An 18,280-nucleotide genomic window follows, 5' to 3' on the forward strand; every position below is an offset into this window, starting at 1 on the left:
GGAATTTAGTTTTAGCTATAGCAGAGCTGAGCAAGAGAATACACTCTGAAAACCACAGCTAAATAATTAAAGGGGAATCCCACCCTGAAATGGAATTCACAAATGGTATTTGTTTGTTCTCTGACAGTTCAGTCTGTGTGTGAACATGGGCAACTACATTCCACAGAAACTAATTATCCAGTGGTCTGACAGACTGAATGGAGTTATGAGAAAGCTTCACTGGTCCAAATCTCAGTACAGTCAGTCAGTAAGAGGGTGCAGGGCGTACACTATGTGGTAAGATAACAGTTAACCACACACAACACCCTTGGGCACCCCTGGTATGGTGAAGTAAAGTTAAAATAGCGTAACTCTGTAATCAGCTAGATGAAATTAGATTTGAAACTTGTAGCTTTCTCCATAATAAACAGGACATGATTTCTTGTGTATTTTATCATATCTGGTTTATCATCTATTCCAGAGCTATTTCTATGCTGAGAGGGGTCACATAGAGTATTACTTTCTTCTGACCAGCACACAGTTAACGCCAAATCTTAATGTTGTCTTTCACAATGCTTTCAAATGAAATTAAGGTTTTCTAACTCTAAGAGCTGTTTATGAGGAGCATCAGATATTCATCAGATTAGACATATGAGATGGGTTAGTTTTATTTACATATAATGTCTGCAGACCTTGCCTATGTGAATGAGTGCATGTGCATGCCTGTGTGTGCTTGTGTGTGGGCGTGAGTGTGTATTTACCTGTGTTGACAGCAGTATAGCAGCGTGTGTGTGTTGTCCTGTATTAGCAGAAGTAGTAGTAGTAATGCTTTGGCTCTTGTTACTGTGGATGGACTCTCTAGACAGCGCAGCACCTTCAAGACCAAATCCTACAAGAGACAAACACACAAATGAATGGAGTGAAACTGACTGTGAACTGGCTGTGAATGTTTCTGTTGGTGTACAGTCCAAGACACTGTGCTTTGCCATGCAAATACACGCCAGTTATGTGGAACAGACTTTTAACACATCAAAGTTACACTTGAATGTCTGCATGGTTACATCCCAACGAAGTAGGTTAATTCAGAGTACGAGAAAAAAAATGTTCTCAGTTTATCTTATCAAAATACATTACTGCAATAAATTCAAATAATGTATGCGAAGAAATAAGAAATTATTCAATGTAATATTTTCCCTAAGGTGTTCATGAAAAAAAAAACTCTGAAAATGTGTCGTCTAACAGGCTAAAACTTAATCAGCTCAGACTCCACATTATCACACAACATGCACACACACACACACACACACACACACACACACACAAAAACAAACTTGTATGCCTACAGCTACTTTAGACATCCATTCACTCAGCATAAACTCTGCGGCAGTAACTGGTTGGAAAAATTTGTGACTGGCCAACATTCATTACCATTATCATTATCACCAACACCATGCGCTTCTAACTGTGTGTGTGTGTGTGTGTCTGTGTGTGTGTGTGTGTGTGTGTGTGTGTGTGTATGTGTGTGTCCGTGTGTGTCTTGTGTGTGAGTTAATGTGAGAGAATGTGCATGCATGTGTGTTTATGAGGCGACACACCAAGTTAATTAATTTCAAAGCCCAGTAGTGTGTGCCTAGCTGATAAGTCCCTCCCCACTACCCATAATGCTCTGCTGAAGTAGAAGGCTGCAGCGCGTTCATTCAGCCAATTAGCCCAGATACTGACACACTCTACAAATTAGCGTATGTGCAGACACGCACACACACACACACACACACACACACACACAGTCAGTCTCTAACATGCATGCACACAAACACACATACACTAACAGAGTTCTGTGTAAACAAACTCTTGGACTGTCTGTCTTTGTGCCAGGGGAGAGAGAGAGGGGAGAGAGAAGGGGGGTAGGGGGGTGAATGCATATCAGTGTATAATTAGAGCAGAGTTGAAGTACTAAGTTTGTATGCTGGTGTTAAATTGGAAATGCTCAATGCAAATAAATTCAGTTCAGAGTCAATTACCAATGCTAGACTCCAAGTTAAAAACCTTCAAATCAATTTTAGCCCCTCTGCCTTTCCAAGATTAGCACTTCCTATACACTCTAGATGGGGTGTGTTATGAAAAATTAAATAAGTAATTCATCGCAAATTAGTTCATGCACAGTTCAGCGTTAGTTCATGAACTGCAAGGAAGTAAGAAAGAAAGAAAGAAAGAAAGAGAGACAGACAGAAGAGAGAAAGTAGAGATTTGGAGAATTTGCAGCTAGTTTCATTTGTTTCTCATGTTGTTGTGTTTTCATCCCTCAGCCCTTGTGTGAAAATCTTCCCATTAGTGACTTTCCCTTGTAAATGTCTCTAAAAATCAAACTCTACAACAGCGATGTTACCACCTAAATTTCATGTAGAATTCATTTCTAGTAATATGTATAAAAAAAACATTATTTATTTGGGTTTTCGTCATTCAGCATTCGCAGGCATTTCATAGAATATACACATACCCTGCTCTGTGTGACGCGGTGTGTTTGGATGCGTGAGGTGAGTAGGGCAGTGGCCATAGTAGTGAGCAGGTGCTGCTGGACCCGGGCCCCTGCTGCACCTACGCCCTCCAAGATGGCCGCAGGGCCACAGGTGTCAATAACTGCCAAGAAGACTGCTGGGACCACCCGGGTTAGCCTTGAAAGAGCCTGGAAACGTAGAGACAGACAGATAAACACAAATATACAGACAGAGGTAACAATTCAGCTGTAATGTCATGCTGCACTTGATGTCCTTGGTGGTAAGCTGTTAGATAAAAAATAAATAAATAAATAAATAAAAATAAGAAGCAAGTCCTCACTGGTACATAACATGGAGTGACACATAATTTTCAAATGCATTTTGTAATTCCAACCACTGCGCCATTAATAAAGAAGTTAGTATGATTTGCAGTCTGACTAGGAGGGATATACACTGTGTGCACAATTATTAGGCAAGTGAGTATTTTGACCATATCATCATTTTTGTGCATATTCTCCAACTCCAAGCTGTATAAACTTGAATGCTTATTGGATTTAAGCATATCAGGTGATGTGTATTTGTCTAACGAGGGAGGGTGTGACCTAAGGAGATCAACAGCCTATATCAAGGTGTGCATAATTATTAGGCAGCTTCTCTTCCTCAGGCAAAATGGGCCAAAAAAGAGATTTAACTGACTCTGAAAGGTCAAAAATTGTAAAAAGTCTTTCAGAGGGATGCAGTACTCTTGAAATTGCCAAGATATTGGGGCGTAATCACAGAACCATCAAACGTTTTGTTGCAAATAGTCAACAGTGTCGCAAGAAACGTGTTGAGAAAAAAAGACGCAAATTAACTGCAAAAGATTTGAGAAGAATCAAACATAAAGCTACCAGGAACCCATTATCCTCCAGCGCTGTGATATTCCAGAACTGCAACCTACCTGGAGTGCCCAGAAGTACAAGGTGTTCAGTGCTCAGAGACATGGCCAAGGTAAGGAAGGCTGAAACCCGACCACCACTGAACAAGACACATAAGTTGAAACGTCAAGACTGGGCCAAGAAATACCTGAAGACAGATTTTTCAAAGGTTTTATGGACTGATGAGATGAGAGTGACTCTTGACGGACCAGATGGATGGGCCCGTGGCTGGATCAGTAATGGGCACAGAGCTCCACTTCGACTCAGACGCCAGCAAGGTGGAGGTGGGGTACTGGTATGGGCTGGTATTATTAAAGATGAGCTAGTTGGACCTTTCGGGTTCAAGATGGACTCAAAATGAACTCCCAAACCTACTGCCAGTTTTTAGAAGACACTTTCTTCAAGCAGTGGTACAGGAAAAAGTCTGCATCTTTAAAGAGGACCATGATTTTTATGCAGGACAATGCTCAATCGCATGCGTCAAGTACTCCACTGTGTGGCTCGCCAGTAAAGGCCTTAAAGATGAAAAATAATGACATGGCCCCCTTCCTCACCTGACCTAAACCCTATTGAGAACTTGTGGGCCCTTCTTAAACGGGAGATTTACAGGAAGGAAAACAGTACACCTCTCTGAACAGTGTCTGGGAGGCTGTGGTTGTTGCTGCACAAAAAGTTGATCGTCAACAGATCAAGAAACTGACAGACTCCATGAATGGAAGGCTTATGACCATTATTGAAAAGAAGGGTGGCTATATTGGTCACTGAATTTTTTTTTTGAAATGTCAGAAATGTATGTTTGTAGATTTTGGGTTGTTTGTTTATTATTCTCACTTTAATAGATGAAAATAAACAAGTGAGATGTGAAAATTTTCATTTTTCATTTAGTTGCATAATAATTCTGCACACTAATAGTTGTCCAATAATTGTGCACACATGGATTTTCTCCTAAGAAAGCCAAAACCTCACTTTTACTTTCTTAAATATTCAAGTTTGAGGTTTATTAACATTTTGGATTGACCAAGAGCACTGTAGTTGTTCAATAATAAAATTAATCCTCATAAATACAACTTGCCTAATAATTGTGCACACAGTGTAGAGTGCTTCATGAGTGATAAGTCAATACATGTATGTGAAGCCCATCTAGATATTTGTGGGGTAAAGCAAAAACAAACAAACAAACAAAAAAGCCACTTCTTGTGATTAAGCATTAGAAGGCCATTCATTTTCATTTTTTGAGGTCGGTCAAGAGATATTATATTACAACAACTTTTCCATCAAAAATCACAAAATACAAGCAATTCAAGCAAGGAGCACATTTACTTTCTTTTACCTTCAAACAAGTATGTCTAACTTGAAAAACATATTTTTTTCAATTTGTACCAACAGCTTACCTTTTCAGTGTGAACTACTCTGGTTGACCACCATGTTATGTGTTTGATGTCTTTTTGTGTTAGTATGTCTCACAGAGATGTTAGTATGTGTATTTGTATCCATACACAGTCCTGCCTGCATGATGGTGTAGGTGTGAGTTTTCAGGCGTGTATACTTACAGATATGGCAGTGACTCTGACAGCTTCCACAGTGGAGTGAGTGAACAGGTACCACAGGGCGGAAGCTATCTCTGTGGTAACCAGGTGGTGGGATGGGCCAGAGACAACAGCAGAGATGTTCTCTATGGCTTTTGCAGCCATGTGATGAACTATGGAATCATCCTGTCAGAGAGAGACAGAAAAACTTTGAAATAACATAAATCCACTTTGGCAAAAAGGTATACATCATCAGCTGAAATGAATTATTTATGTATCAGGGTATAACTAGAACAAGCAAACCAAAAAAACAAAAAATAGTATAAATGCTCTCTATTCTCAACACGAGAGAATAGAGATCATCTTTTACCACAGGAACATCTGTACCCAGTATGGACTCAAGTACCCAAATCCTGATGGGACACACCACCAAAGGTGGTTGAGAACAACAGGGCTTAGATCCTGTGGGACTTCCAGTTCCAGACTGACAAACAGCTTCTGGCTAACCAACCGGACATAGCGGTGGTTGACAAACACCAATAGATGGCAGTGGTGGTAGATGTGGCAATACCAGCTGACATCAGAAAGAAGGAACACAAAAAGGTGGAGAAGTATCAAGGGTTGAAAGAACAGCTGGACCGGATGTGGAAAGTCAAAGTTGATGTGCTCCTCGTAGCAGTAGGAGCATTCAGGGCAGTGACCCCCAGACTGGGAGAGTGGCTCCGGCAGATTCCAGGAACAACATCTGAAGCCTCAGTCCAGAAGTGTGCAGTCCTAGGAACAGCTGAGATACTGTGCAGAGCCCTCAAACTCCCAGGCCTCTGGTAGAGGACCAGAGCTTGAGGATGACACAGACACCACCCAAAGAGGGTGATTTTTTGTTTTCTATATATATGTGTGTGTGTGTATTTCTACTATATATACATGTACATATATATATTTTTTCACTCTGTTGTCACATACACAAAGGCCCAAAATACACACACATGCACAAACAGGACCTACACATGCATTAAATGGAAAGATGTCGAGGGGGGCTGCCCATGGACAGGCGCCCCGAGCAATTGAGGGTCCGGTACCTTGCTCAAGGGCACCTCTCCAGCTACCAGTCCACACACCATATTTGGTCCAGATGGGGAGTTAATTCAACTTTCTTTCCCATTCTGATGCTCAGTTTGAATTTCAGCAGGTCGTTTTTATCATGTCTACATGTCTAAATGCATTGAGTTGCTGCCATGGGATAGGCTGGTTAGCTATTTGCGTGAAATAGGTAAAATCGTGTTTTATGTAGAGCTTCACTCCATGCTTCCTTGCCCCACTGTCCCTCTCTCTTTTTCTGAGACTACATCTGCGGAGTGTGACCATCTGCCCTGGGGAACAGTTGGTGAGAGTCTACCTGCTCACACATACATACCAACAGGGCTTCCTGGTGGCATCAAATGGCTAATATTACCTAATGTTTATTAATGAGTTTAACGAGAGAGTTGAGCTGTTTTGGTGTTGGTGTTAGTTTGCTGGTACCATTAAACTCCTCGGTGTCAGATGATAGCTGCTGCTGTTGTGTTAGCTTATGCTACCAGGCAGATTCTGGGGAGAATGGCTGGGGAATGCAAGTACTCGAATTTGAAATTTACATAAATTACCCATCTCTAATAGTATGGTATAATCCACTAAGTAAAATAAATACTACACCTATAACAATATAAAACATCAAGTGTGCTGCCCATGCACTCAATATATTAAAACTATCTGAAAATTAAACATTTTGTTTTCCTGTTCCATCCAAGACTAATGTTAATGGAGTCCATTTAAGAACCATCCTGTTAAAGGATTTGGGACCATGAGTTGGTCAAAAATCTTGCAGCGTGAGTCCTCAACACCATATATGTCACTGACCCGAATTACCCTCCTTGGCATAGTCAGCAAGCATAGAGATGATACAGACCAAAAGAAAATAATGTTGCACACACTATGTGCTGGAAAGTCACATTCACCCACAGGGTCAGTAACACTAGAACAGCCAAGTGGTGGATGTGTAATATCTATACTGGTATCAAGCACAAATTCGCAACATGTTATGGTCCGGCTCTAAGACCATCACAAATAAGGAAACACATGGGGAGTTACATAAAAATAAGTAATTTATTTAAACAAAAATTCAAGAATAAACAATATAACCGAGTATTATAATGCAAACTAAACTATACAAAAACTCAAGTAAATGCAATCAACGCAGCATGGTGCCAGGGGGGAAAAGAAGAGGCACCAAGTTCCCAGGAGGGCAGATTTTAAAGAACTGGAGACAGTGGCCAGCTGCCTCCAATCACCACGACCAATCAAGCCACCAGCACTCTGAAACAAAAGAACATAACACAACACCAACACTAAACCCTAGTGGAGGCTCTGGGGCCGTCACATCACGTACATGCATGCATCCAAGCATGCACCTTTTTACCAACTGGCATGCGTATTTAATTAGCTGTCCTTTGGTACATGAACACTCTTCCCACAAAATCTGTCTGTGAATCCATTTGGAAGTTATGCACTTTACAATAAGCCATTCCCCCACTTAGCCCACGGGCATGAACAAAGACGCATCCTTCACACACACACACGCACACGCACACACACACACACACACACACACACACACACTACTTGACCTCCATGCCTAATTTTAGCCTCCTAGGGCAAAAACTGTGGACACCAAAGGCTGGGGAGATTTTTGTGGTCCGACCAACAGACAGAGCAAGTAATAGGGCTGCCAGTCGCAGCTAAAAAGATTAGCTTATAAACTATACTTGTGTGTGCATGTGCATATCCAACCTAATAGCAGGGCGTACCATAGTGTTTCCCTTGTATAAAACATAATGCCATTGGGAGCAACACATTTTGTGGTTCATTGTTAAGTTACAAGCTCAAAACTCGATTACTGAAAAATGTCATACACCAAAATGAACAAAGAACTAATGCAATCACAAACTGACAATTAGATTAGCTCTCAACATCACCTCAATACAAAAACGAGAGAGAGGTTGCGTGTGTCTGTATGAGTTAGCGTGCAAGTGTTTGTGTGTGTATGCTTATGTGTATACTGCATGTGCCCACACACCTTTGGCTGAGTAGAGAATAGTTGTTTGTGTTCAGACAATGGGGCCAGGCTAATGAAATCTCTGTGGCTGAGGAAATGAGTTTTTCCAGGAAAGTCATTGTGGAGAAAGACAGGAAGTAGAACAGAAGTGATTGCCTCTGTCAGGTTATTATTGTGTTTCACTGTGTTACATCACTTCAACGCTACTCTCCCTAGATATGAGATACAATAGAGTCTATTCATAAAACACAGTTAACTACATTTTATGGCAAAGGTTCATAATAACAGCTGAAACACTAATTTCATCATGGTAATTTATCATGGTAATTCTGAAAAGGGGTGCAGGTGACAGATAATTACATTATTGCCCTACTTAATTGTTGAATGTTTCACACATGACTGCACTGACTGTCCTCACATTGAGTATATGTGCACTGCAAAACATTTAGGAAATGAGAGATTTGAGACAAAATCCAACAATTAAAGTGATACTCCATTGAAAATCTGTCCTTTTAATATCAAATTCACTCCCTTTAAGCTTGAAAACTGGCTGTACAAACTTTATAGTTTGTTTCTTATCACACAAATGCAGCTGCGGTCAGCTTGAATTCATGTCAATTACAATGGGCCCAATGACAAATTTTTCGCATACTTTTCTGCTGAAGAATAGCAGTTCTGGTGAAATATGGTTAAATAAACTGCTTATGTTTCATATTATCTTATCTATCTATCTATCTATCTATCTATCTATCTATCTATCTATCTATCTATCTATCTATCTATTATATTATCTACACCCCATTTTCATTTTCACAGAAAGCTTAACATCTGCCTTAACATATGCACTAGACAATAATAACAAAATAATGTCCCTGCTGCCCTGTAGGAACATTATGCCCAAAACAAAATGACCATTTTAGAATCGAGAAAAATCTCGGTTTTGTTATTTAGGCCAGAATGTACTTTCAACATTTAACAATACATCAGTGGTCAGGCTGTGATCCACAGTTATTTAACATTTTATAAAATTAAAGACACAGCCTATTCAACCACATGGGAACTCTAATCATAACTGAGAGCTAAAATGATCTACCTATTAATCCAATATAGGACATCATATTGTGTATTCAACACCAAGGGACTACGTAGCATGACAACATAATGAATCCTCTGGCACCCCTGCGGGAACCAGTAGAATGGTCTGTTCCAGCATTCCCCAGGCCGTGTGGGCCAGCTCACTAATGAGCCCACGGGGGAGCACCCACTGTCTGTGTGTTTAATAGACTGTAGCCCTGCCAGGAACTACACAGAAAGAGACAGAGGGGGAGACTGAAAGACAGAGAAAGAGAGCGAGAGATGCATTGAGAGAGATATCCTTACATGTGGTGAGAAACAAGTAGCTCATGCAAGAAACTCCATCATTATGATGCAGAGAGAGAAATGCAGGAGACAGAGGAAAGAGTAAGTTATTCTCATTATGATTTCTCCCAGTATGAGAAACAAGTTCATCCGAGAAACACACTCATTATATTATACTCAGTGTCCTACTTAAACCTCAAATCTCCAGAAAGTCAACTTTAAAGAAATTAAGGTAAATTTTTTTGCAACTGCTTTCACGATAACTTAGCTACAAGGTCATCCAACACTTTTTTGACTTTGCACACAAGACTTTGCCAAGTTTGAACGTCAGTGATGAGACATCTGTGATTTTACATGACACAACTGAAATTATACAATCGTGTTACATTTTTTTTCTCACAATACCATAATTTCTTAGAAGCTGAGAGGTGGCCTATTCAACCAAACAGACCATTTTAACATGTTAGGAGGTTTTAAAGGCATGTCCGGCTTCTTGCTCGCTCTGTTTCCACAGCACGCAAACACATTCAGATAATAGTTGAGCAAATATTAGAGCAAGATTTAGAGTCTACAGTCTATGCTAGCTGCTCGGTGAGGCTGCGCTGTGAGCTAAATGCTAACATCAGCATGCTAAAATTCTCACAGTAACTATGCTAATATGCTGATGTTTAGCATGTGGAGACATTTTGACATGTCACAGCTGAAAGAGCACAGGTGCACTCGATAACTAACTAACTATTGTGTATGCTGGCTCACTGGTATGATTTTGACTGAGCCATCATTAGCCAACTTTGATTTACCTGTTGATGGAAAAGAAGTTAGTTTGCAGGTATTTGGTCATAAAGATAAGTAAAGACAAACAACGGAATAAACTGAAATTTGGGCTCATCAATAGTGCTAGATTAAACTGAATTAAATAAATGTGACTTTATTAAGATTTAGCCTCTCGAGACATTGAATATCTCTACAAAGTTTTATGGTAATCCATCCAATAACTGTCAAAACATTTCACCCAAAATCAAGAATGTCAACTTCATGTTTGTGCTAAAAGAAAGGTCAGGGCCCTGTTCCTTAAAATAAAATAAATCTGAATCTTAATGATCAGGATTTGGGAATCCAGTGTTTTGCCATCCAGGCTGCCGCCTGGTCCACTCAGTATGAGTTGACCGACTGGTCTGGCATCATGACATTAAACAGCAGTTTCTCAGTTTAAAAAAACAACCACTGAGTGCTGCAGTGGGACTTGATTAGCCAATTAGCGCCACAGGAGGGACTGACGCTGTTGTAACCGATGATGAGTAAAAACATCAATGGTGAGCACTAAAGACAGGATAGATGCTACTATCAGGGCTGTTCTAAATTGATGTCTTCTCTTTATTGCCGACACTTTTTTTTTTTAACCATAGGTATCCCAATCCTACTAAGTTTCAGACAACACTGGTTTGATCCAATGCGATTTGATTATTTCCAAACAACTCAGCCCCGGGGATCAACAAAGTCATCAGGTTAGAAAAATATTGTATAGTAGGCCTTATCTTCATCAAGACTTATTTTATGTATTAATATTCAAAATCAAGTCCTAACGTACCTGAATCATTTTAGAGCTGACTGGAGTGACTACACTGCCCCTTGTCTCCTTGTGACTTCACCTTTCAAGACTCAGTCTCTGAAGCTCTCACAGCGCTCTTGTACTGTGTCTTCTAGAATATCGATAGCATGAAAATGTTTGAAAGCATCTTGTCCAGTGTTTCCACCAATGTGAGGGACATTTGTTCAGGTGGAGATAAATATGTTTCTAAAATTACAATAACAGTAACTGTAGGGGGGGGGAAGTAGAAAAAGATCAAACTAATCAAAAAAAACATTTTTAGGATTCATGATCTAAAAATGACTTGATGCTCACAGAACTAACTTAAAGGTATTGCAGTGTAAACATCCTCAAATTGAACTGCAGAAAATGTTTGGACATACAATAGTTACATTAGTTATCTTATAAATGAGAATTTTTTTCTTTTAACTGTTTCTTCCACTCTGTATCTCATCCTCACTAATTTGTGAAGATTTTGAAAAGAATCAGTAAGGGAGCAATATTTGGTGGATTTAGAGCATGACGTTCAGCCTCGCAGAGGTGTCATGGGGCAGATCTAATTAAATGACATACCGACTCCAATACATCCTCACTTCAAAACATCCAGCCATGATTTCTGAGTAGGTACTTATCCTAATTTAAGACTATTAAAGATAGATATAATACTCTGGCAAAACATATATTCTTCAATTTCAGGTTTCCTGGATCTGAATTTGGCAGTTGCTAAAAAACATTTATCTTACTGGTGTATCCAGTTTAAATAGAATTTCCATCTTGTTCGTCAAGTTTCAACAAAACTAACTAGCTTCCTGGCAACAGGGTTGAATTAAAAAATCTCCCTTATTCTGTAGCTCAGGGCTGACAGATAAGATTTACACACTTTGAACCCCAGGCTAAAAAAAGCTGGAAAAACCTTTGTTTTCAGATGAAAAGAGTTAAAATGCTGGGCAGATATGGAACAATAAAATCCTGTCTCCAAGTGTCGATCAGTAGATTAGTCTTATATCCAAACATGTTTGCACCTGGCCTCTGAGTCTCAAGTAGAAAGAGATCACATCACAAAAATACATCACATGACTTGACACAGGATTTGTGTGTATGCCTGTGTGTGCACAAGTGCGCGTGTTCACATGTCTGATGTGGTTTCTCTCTGTAATTAAAGTCCTTTAGAAGCCAGTGCACCTGGTTCTGAATGAGCCCCTATGGCAAAGACACAGACACCATCTATCAGCCTTACACAGAACATCTAACACCCCTAATAGCCACACTCAAAGAGACAGACAGACTGTCTGATTAACTGGCTAACAGACAGGCAATGGGGTGTGAAGGAAAAGGAAGAGACAGGAGGACAGAAAAAGTAGAAAAGAGCAACAGGTAGAGATGCAAATAGACAAATGGTGAAAAAGACTAACCAGTAGACAGACAAACACATGAAAAACTAGAAACCATCTTGTGATGGAATCACACCAGCCGAGATAACTATCTTAAAATAAATGTGGGCCATGGCTGTAAGGTGGGAGGCCAAATGCCCCTTCCCTACTTCCTACCCCCATACTTCCGGTGCCCCTGCACAGACCACATTCATCTCTAAACTCTGCCTTCATTTTGTTCATTTTGATCTCAACTTCACTTCACTTTCTCTGAGTGTAAGATGTGAGCTTATTGGACATACTCAACTGCCCCACAATGCATTGCATCTCTTGGGACTGCAGAGCTTTTCAGCCAGGCTAAAAGCTGCAGATATGCCACTTAATTAAGTTTTGATATTTTTTTCTGGTGAGAAGGGAACGATTAACATTCACAATATGTGGTGAATTTATCCAATTACTGCCTGTTATGAAATTTGTTGTGATGTTTCCGGAGATGTGAGAGTCGCTGACTGGGTCAGACCAGCCATTAGTGACTGCATCACATGACTGTGTTGCTTGTGCATACGTAAGTGTGAACAGTCTGTTGGTAATGGCCTACATAACTGTAACCAGCAAGCAGTAACTCAACACAGACTGAGTTTCTTGGAGGCGGTGTGTTAGTGTGCGATTCACAGTTACAGGCAGGTGGACAAACAAGTGCACTGACACACAGTGTTATTATTAGTCATCCCCCATGTGGAGTGGTCATCTTATGTTAGAGACACAGGGGTAGGACCCATGACTGTCTTGGAGAGTCCCCCTCTGTTCTCTTCTCCTTTGTGGAAGATAGTGATAAATCATTAATAGACTCAGAGAGTGTGTGTGTGTGTGTGTGTGTGTGTGTGTGTAAGGGGGATTTCTGCCTTGTGCCCCCTGGCTTCTATCACTGTAATACTGTTCATACATCATTTGCTGCACACACACACACACACACACACACACACACACACACACACACAGCAGAAGCATCATCTTGTTCAGACTCATAAATAATTTCCTGCAGCTCAAGTCTGGCCTGGAAACCTGCCTTTCACTCCATGCCATCCACTCCCCCTCTCCAAGTACAACTCTCTCTCTCTCCCTCTCTGACTCCCTGCCATCTCCTCTCCCTCTCCCTCTCCCACTACACTGATCCGTCTCTCTCTTCCTCTCTGTCACTCCCTGCCATCCCCCACTATCCCCCTCTCCACTGGTAAAACCACCATGCTCGCTTTGGCTCTGTGCCCCCCCCCCCCAGTCGACCCCTTCTTCTACTACAACGATCTCTATCCCTCTCTCCAGTGCTTTACTTGTAAATCAGGAAAACTCTCAACAGCAGCGGAGGGGGCTGGGGTGATCCAGGGGGTCAGAAAACGCATCAAAATCACACTGCCTGGAGCGCATTAGACAGGGTCTTGGCGCTGTATCTCAATGCTGTCATGCAATAAACAGTGTGTGGCACTGGATTTACATTTAGTGCACTGGTAGACAATCTCCTTCTCCAGACAACACTACATGAGAAATGTATCACTAAATATTGGAGACACCACTAAAGCAATAAACTCATAATAATAAGGATCCAGCTGGTAACTTATCAAATCAGACATTAGACATTGTAAAAAGGTCTTTACTGATCAGCCAAGAGTAGTTCAAACAAACTTGTTATTCATGCTCATGTGCTTTATGAGATAAATTTTATTTGAAGTAATTTATACTCTGCTCATGGATTCTTCAGAACTGCACTGAATTACAGTGAGGCCACAGCAAACTGCTACCGACTTCACATCCCCTACATTGTGCAGCAGTTAACAAATATTTAGTTTTTAACCCAAGGTCAAATAAAACCAATAGAGACAATCAATGTGTCTGTATCTTAAATGGCCCCATCCAATATATGGCTTATCTTCTGAGGGCAGTTAGCTTGCTCAAATATTTTATTTATAGCCACCCTAATCAATATTTTCATATTAACAATGGATCAAATTAAAACGTGTAATGACGAAGGTGTTGCATATTGTGACAGACCCCCAGACAATTATCACCCATCTCTGTGGTTCCCCTCGGCTCAGTTCTACAAAACTATATTGGCTTTTAAATGGGAAAATACAGCAACTTTAAAAACAAACTGTACAACAGCTTTGCTATAGTGCAGATGTTCTTCTTGCTTGCTCTCTGCTTTACTTTTATTTTTCCTATTTTTCTCTTTTGTTACAAACTCCAACAAATTAAAGAGGTTTCCTATAACTACTAAATCATTGGGAGGATAACTTTTGACAACTTTGGGTAAGCACTTGTCTACTATATCTACAGAAGACACTGCAAATGTATATTGAATATTGTATATTGATGTATATTCTGTTTAGACGTGTGTAGACGCTGAAAAGATAAAATATTTTCAACTTTTTGAGCGTCAGACACCAGTAGCTAGCGCACAGTGAATAAGCGCTTCCAGCGTTTCATGTGTCTTTGACGCGTCCGTGTCTCTAGCGTCTCATTTCTGTGTGATCACCCCCTAAGACCAGCAGGAGTTGCTGTATGAACAAACTCTGTGTGACAAGAGTGTGTTGAATCCTGCAAAATCCACAACAGGCTCATCATGTCAAAACTGTCAGATATAACCAGAATGCTACCACTAACCAAAGTAGTGTTAACCATGATGCTACCTCAAATATTCTAAACCTGGTTCATACTGTGTCTCACGAAACTTTTTTAAGCGAGACTCTAACAGACATATACCACTGCCACCTTGCATTAATTTGGTGCAAAGAAAAACAAATTCTGGCATCACAGGAAAAAATACAGCATCGCCAGTCATACGGCTCAAAAACAAATATCAACCACTGTCTGAACTAAGTGAGAACGAGCTGGAAAGCAGTTCTATGAATGGAAAACAGGGAATAAAGAAGATCTCATTCACAAGGGGAAAAGTGAAATTAACGCTGGTATACAGAATAAGTACAAGGCACACAAGGACAGAGAATCTGTGCCAAAGGTGAAGGAGAGAGACATCCTACTTGTGGGAAATGGTGCTATCAGTACAGTAAACAATGAAAGGATCATTACATGCAGCTATCCAAGAGCCATTGTTAGTGATATCATAGGACTTTTCTCCCAGGCACTGTCAAACCACCCTGGAATCAAACATATTGTTGAGCATGAGGGAGCTGTTGACATCAGGAAAGGAGAATCAGAAGTTTAAAAAATAAAAAAAATAAACATTTTAACAGACTTGACAAGCTGGAAGTATAATCATTGATCAGTGGGCCTTTCCCAAATATTGACACAAGGTTAGATAAATTCAACCGCCTACTTGCACTGAATACATGACTTTCTAATACCTGTGAGTTGCAAAGAAGAAACTTCATTGATAACTTAAACCTATTTTGGGAAGAGCCAGCCATAGGATAACAACAATGACACTGCTCCACCTGCCCTCCCTGTGGATTCTCCTTCATCACTACCCCCCACGCCCCCACTGCACCTGAATCACTCTCCTCTGACTCTCTAACATTCATTCCCTCACCTCTTTAGTTTCGAAAGCCAGATGGAGGACTTGGTAAAGTATACAAGTCTGGGATGGAAACAACCCACCAGCTAACCTGCTCCCAAAGCCCCCTAGGTGCCCTGCCCCTCCCTCTTCAACCCCCCAAATCGGGCCACCTCGTCCACCTCTGCCTCAACCCAGACCACTGGCTTCTATGGCCTTGGAGAGCACAGGGGTATCTGCTATCACTGTCGACAGGAACTAGGACACCCTGGGCCTCTGCTGTTTTCAGAACTGTTATTCATTATCTGTCCTTTAGCAACCCAAGGCCCAGGGAGAGAATAACCATCCCAAGTACAACAGCTCCAGTGTCAAGGCAAAGATTAGATAAGAGGGTGACAGTAAGATCCTCCAATCCCCCCAATCTACTTCAAATTACCTGTAAGCAAAGTATCTCAGGCCCTGCTCTAACTTGGAACTAGCTGTATTTAATATCAGGTCCCTGGGTAATAAGTAACTTTAATCAACGATTTCATTACCTCTTATGAGCTTGACATTATGTTTTTTATGGAGATTTGGTTGGACAACAAGAATGGAAATGCTGCTCTTATCGAATCCACCCAACCAAATTTTAGATTTCAGTTTGAAGCATGACAGAACAAAAATAGAGGTGGTGTCTGTGCCACAAATTATAGATACAGGGATAGATTTCTTTTCTTTTTTTTTGTGTATGGATGTATAGAACAGACAAGTGTGAAGGGGGGGAGAGAGGGAGTGACATGCAGCAAGGGGCCACGGGCTAGAGTTGAACCCAGGCCGCTGCGGCAACAGCCTTGTACATGGGGCGCCTGCTCTACCACTAAGCCACCAGCGCCCCATAGGATAGATTTCTTTTTAAGAAGCTATCATTTGGTGAGTTCTCAAATGAAATTCTCACCATGTATCTCAAATATAGTTATTTACAGGCCACCTATATACCCTTTTCTTGAGGATTTTACTGAGATGCTTTCAATTATTTGCACTGAATTTGACTGTGTAGTCATTATGAGTGATTTTAATGTACACATAGATAATGTCTGTGAAAAAAATACCAATGAACATGCTGCCATAGATGACACATTTGATCTTTCTCAACATGTGAGAGAGCCAACCCATAGAAAGAGGACACACTCTGGATTTATTCATGACTAAAGGTGTTAATATGTCAAATGTCACTGTGCTTGATGTTACGCTATCAGATGATATTTGGGTATTTTTTTTTATCTGCCAGTAACTCCCCATATTATCAATGGATCAGCAAATGATGAAAAAAGACACTTTATTGAGAATATCAGAATATGTTTCCCATCAAACTGAAACTGCCACAATCAAAATTCATATTGATGATCTACTGCATTCCTGCACTTATAAAACTGCAAATGTAATTGATGCCCTTGCTCCTGAGAAAGTGAAATTGGTCAGTAATAAGCAAAAGGCACCATGGAGAAACAATCATTCTGTAAGGGTCAAGAAAAGGGAGTGCCAGAAAGCTGAATGAAAATGAAAAGGTCCACATTCACTTTGAAATCTATAAAGAAAAATTACGCATTTACAATGTGACCTTGAGAAGTGCAAGGCAATCATTTTTTCTAGACATCATCAACGAAAAACAAGTAACAACTCACACACCTTATTCGCTACTGTGGACAGATGAACTGACCCTCCGGTTCCAATATCTCCAGAACTAGTTTCCTCCAGCAAATGTAACAAGGTTGAAACCTTTTATAATGATAATGGTAATAATTGCTGCAGTGGTCTGTTCCTAGGTCTTTCAAAACAAGCTGTTCAGCAAGTTCAACTTGTTCAGAATTCTGCTGCTAGGGTCCTGACAAAAAATAGGAAATATGACCACATTACTCCAGTTCTAAAATCCTTACACTGGCAACCTGTCACTCTGAGAACTGATTTCAAAATGTTGCTGCTTCTGTGTGAATAACTCTGTGGCTTAGCGCCCAAATACATCTGACATGCTTGTGACATATGAACCTTCAGGACCCTCAGGACAAATGGGGCTGACCATCCCAAGAGTTATCCAGCACAAACCTGGAATAACCTACTCTGACCACTTTTACTGTAAGTCAAAGCTAAAAATGTTCCTTTTTTACACTGCCACTCCACCCTGTGATGACTGCAAACTTATTTTTTAACTTGAAAAATCATTTTAAACAAACTTTATCTTTGCACCTCTTGTCAACACAGCTATTTTTAATGGTGATTTTTGTCTCTTTAAACTGTAAATTATATAGTAATTATTTTTACCTAATATATCTTGTCTCTTTACTCTTTTATCGTAAATCTGTATCCTCTATTGTGTTTTATATTCTAATGCTCTGTAAAGCACTTTGAATTACCCTGCTGTATGAAACGTGCTATACAAATAAAGCTGCGTTGCCTTGCCTAGAGAGCTGGGTAGT

General features: G+C 40.4%; 1 protein-coding gene across 1 annotated transcript in view; it reads right to left on the bottom strand.

The window, feature by feature from the left end:
- ulk4 (unc-51 like kinase 4) overlaps positions 1–18,280 on the bottom strand; it is a 116,205-nt gene that overhangs the window by 67,386 nt on the left and 30,539 nt on the right. Inside the window, exons 20-22 of the mRNA XM_049583518.1 lie at positions 4,942–5,103; positions 2,477–2,662; positions 741–868 (exon numbers count right to left, since the gene is read on the bottom strand). Coding sequence (XP_049439475.1) covers positions 741–868; positions 2,477–2,662; positions 4,942–5,103 — 476 coding nt within the window. The remainder of the gene's footprint in view (positions 1–740; positions 869–2,476; positions 2,663–4,941; positions 5,104–18,280) is intronic.

This window comes from Epinephelus fuscoguttatus, linkage group LG8 (assembly GCF_011397635.1).
Source record: "Epinephelus fuscoguttatus linkage group LG8, E.fuscoguttatus.final_Chr_v1".
NCBI lineage: Eukaryota > Metazoa > Chordata > Actinopteri > Perciformes > Serranidae > Epinephelus > Epinephelus fuscoguttatus.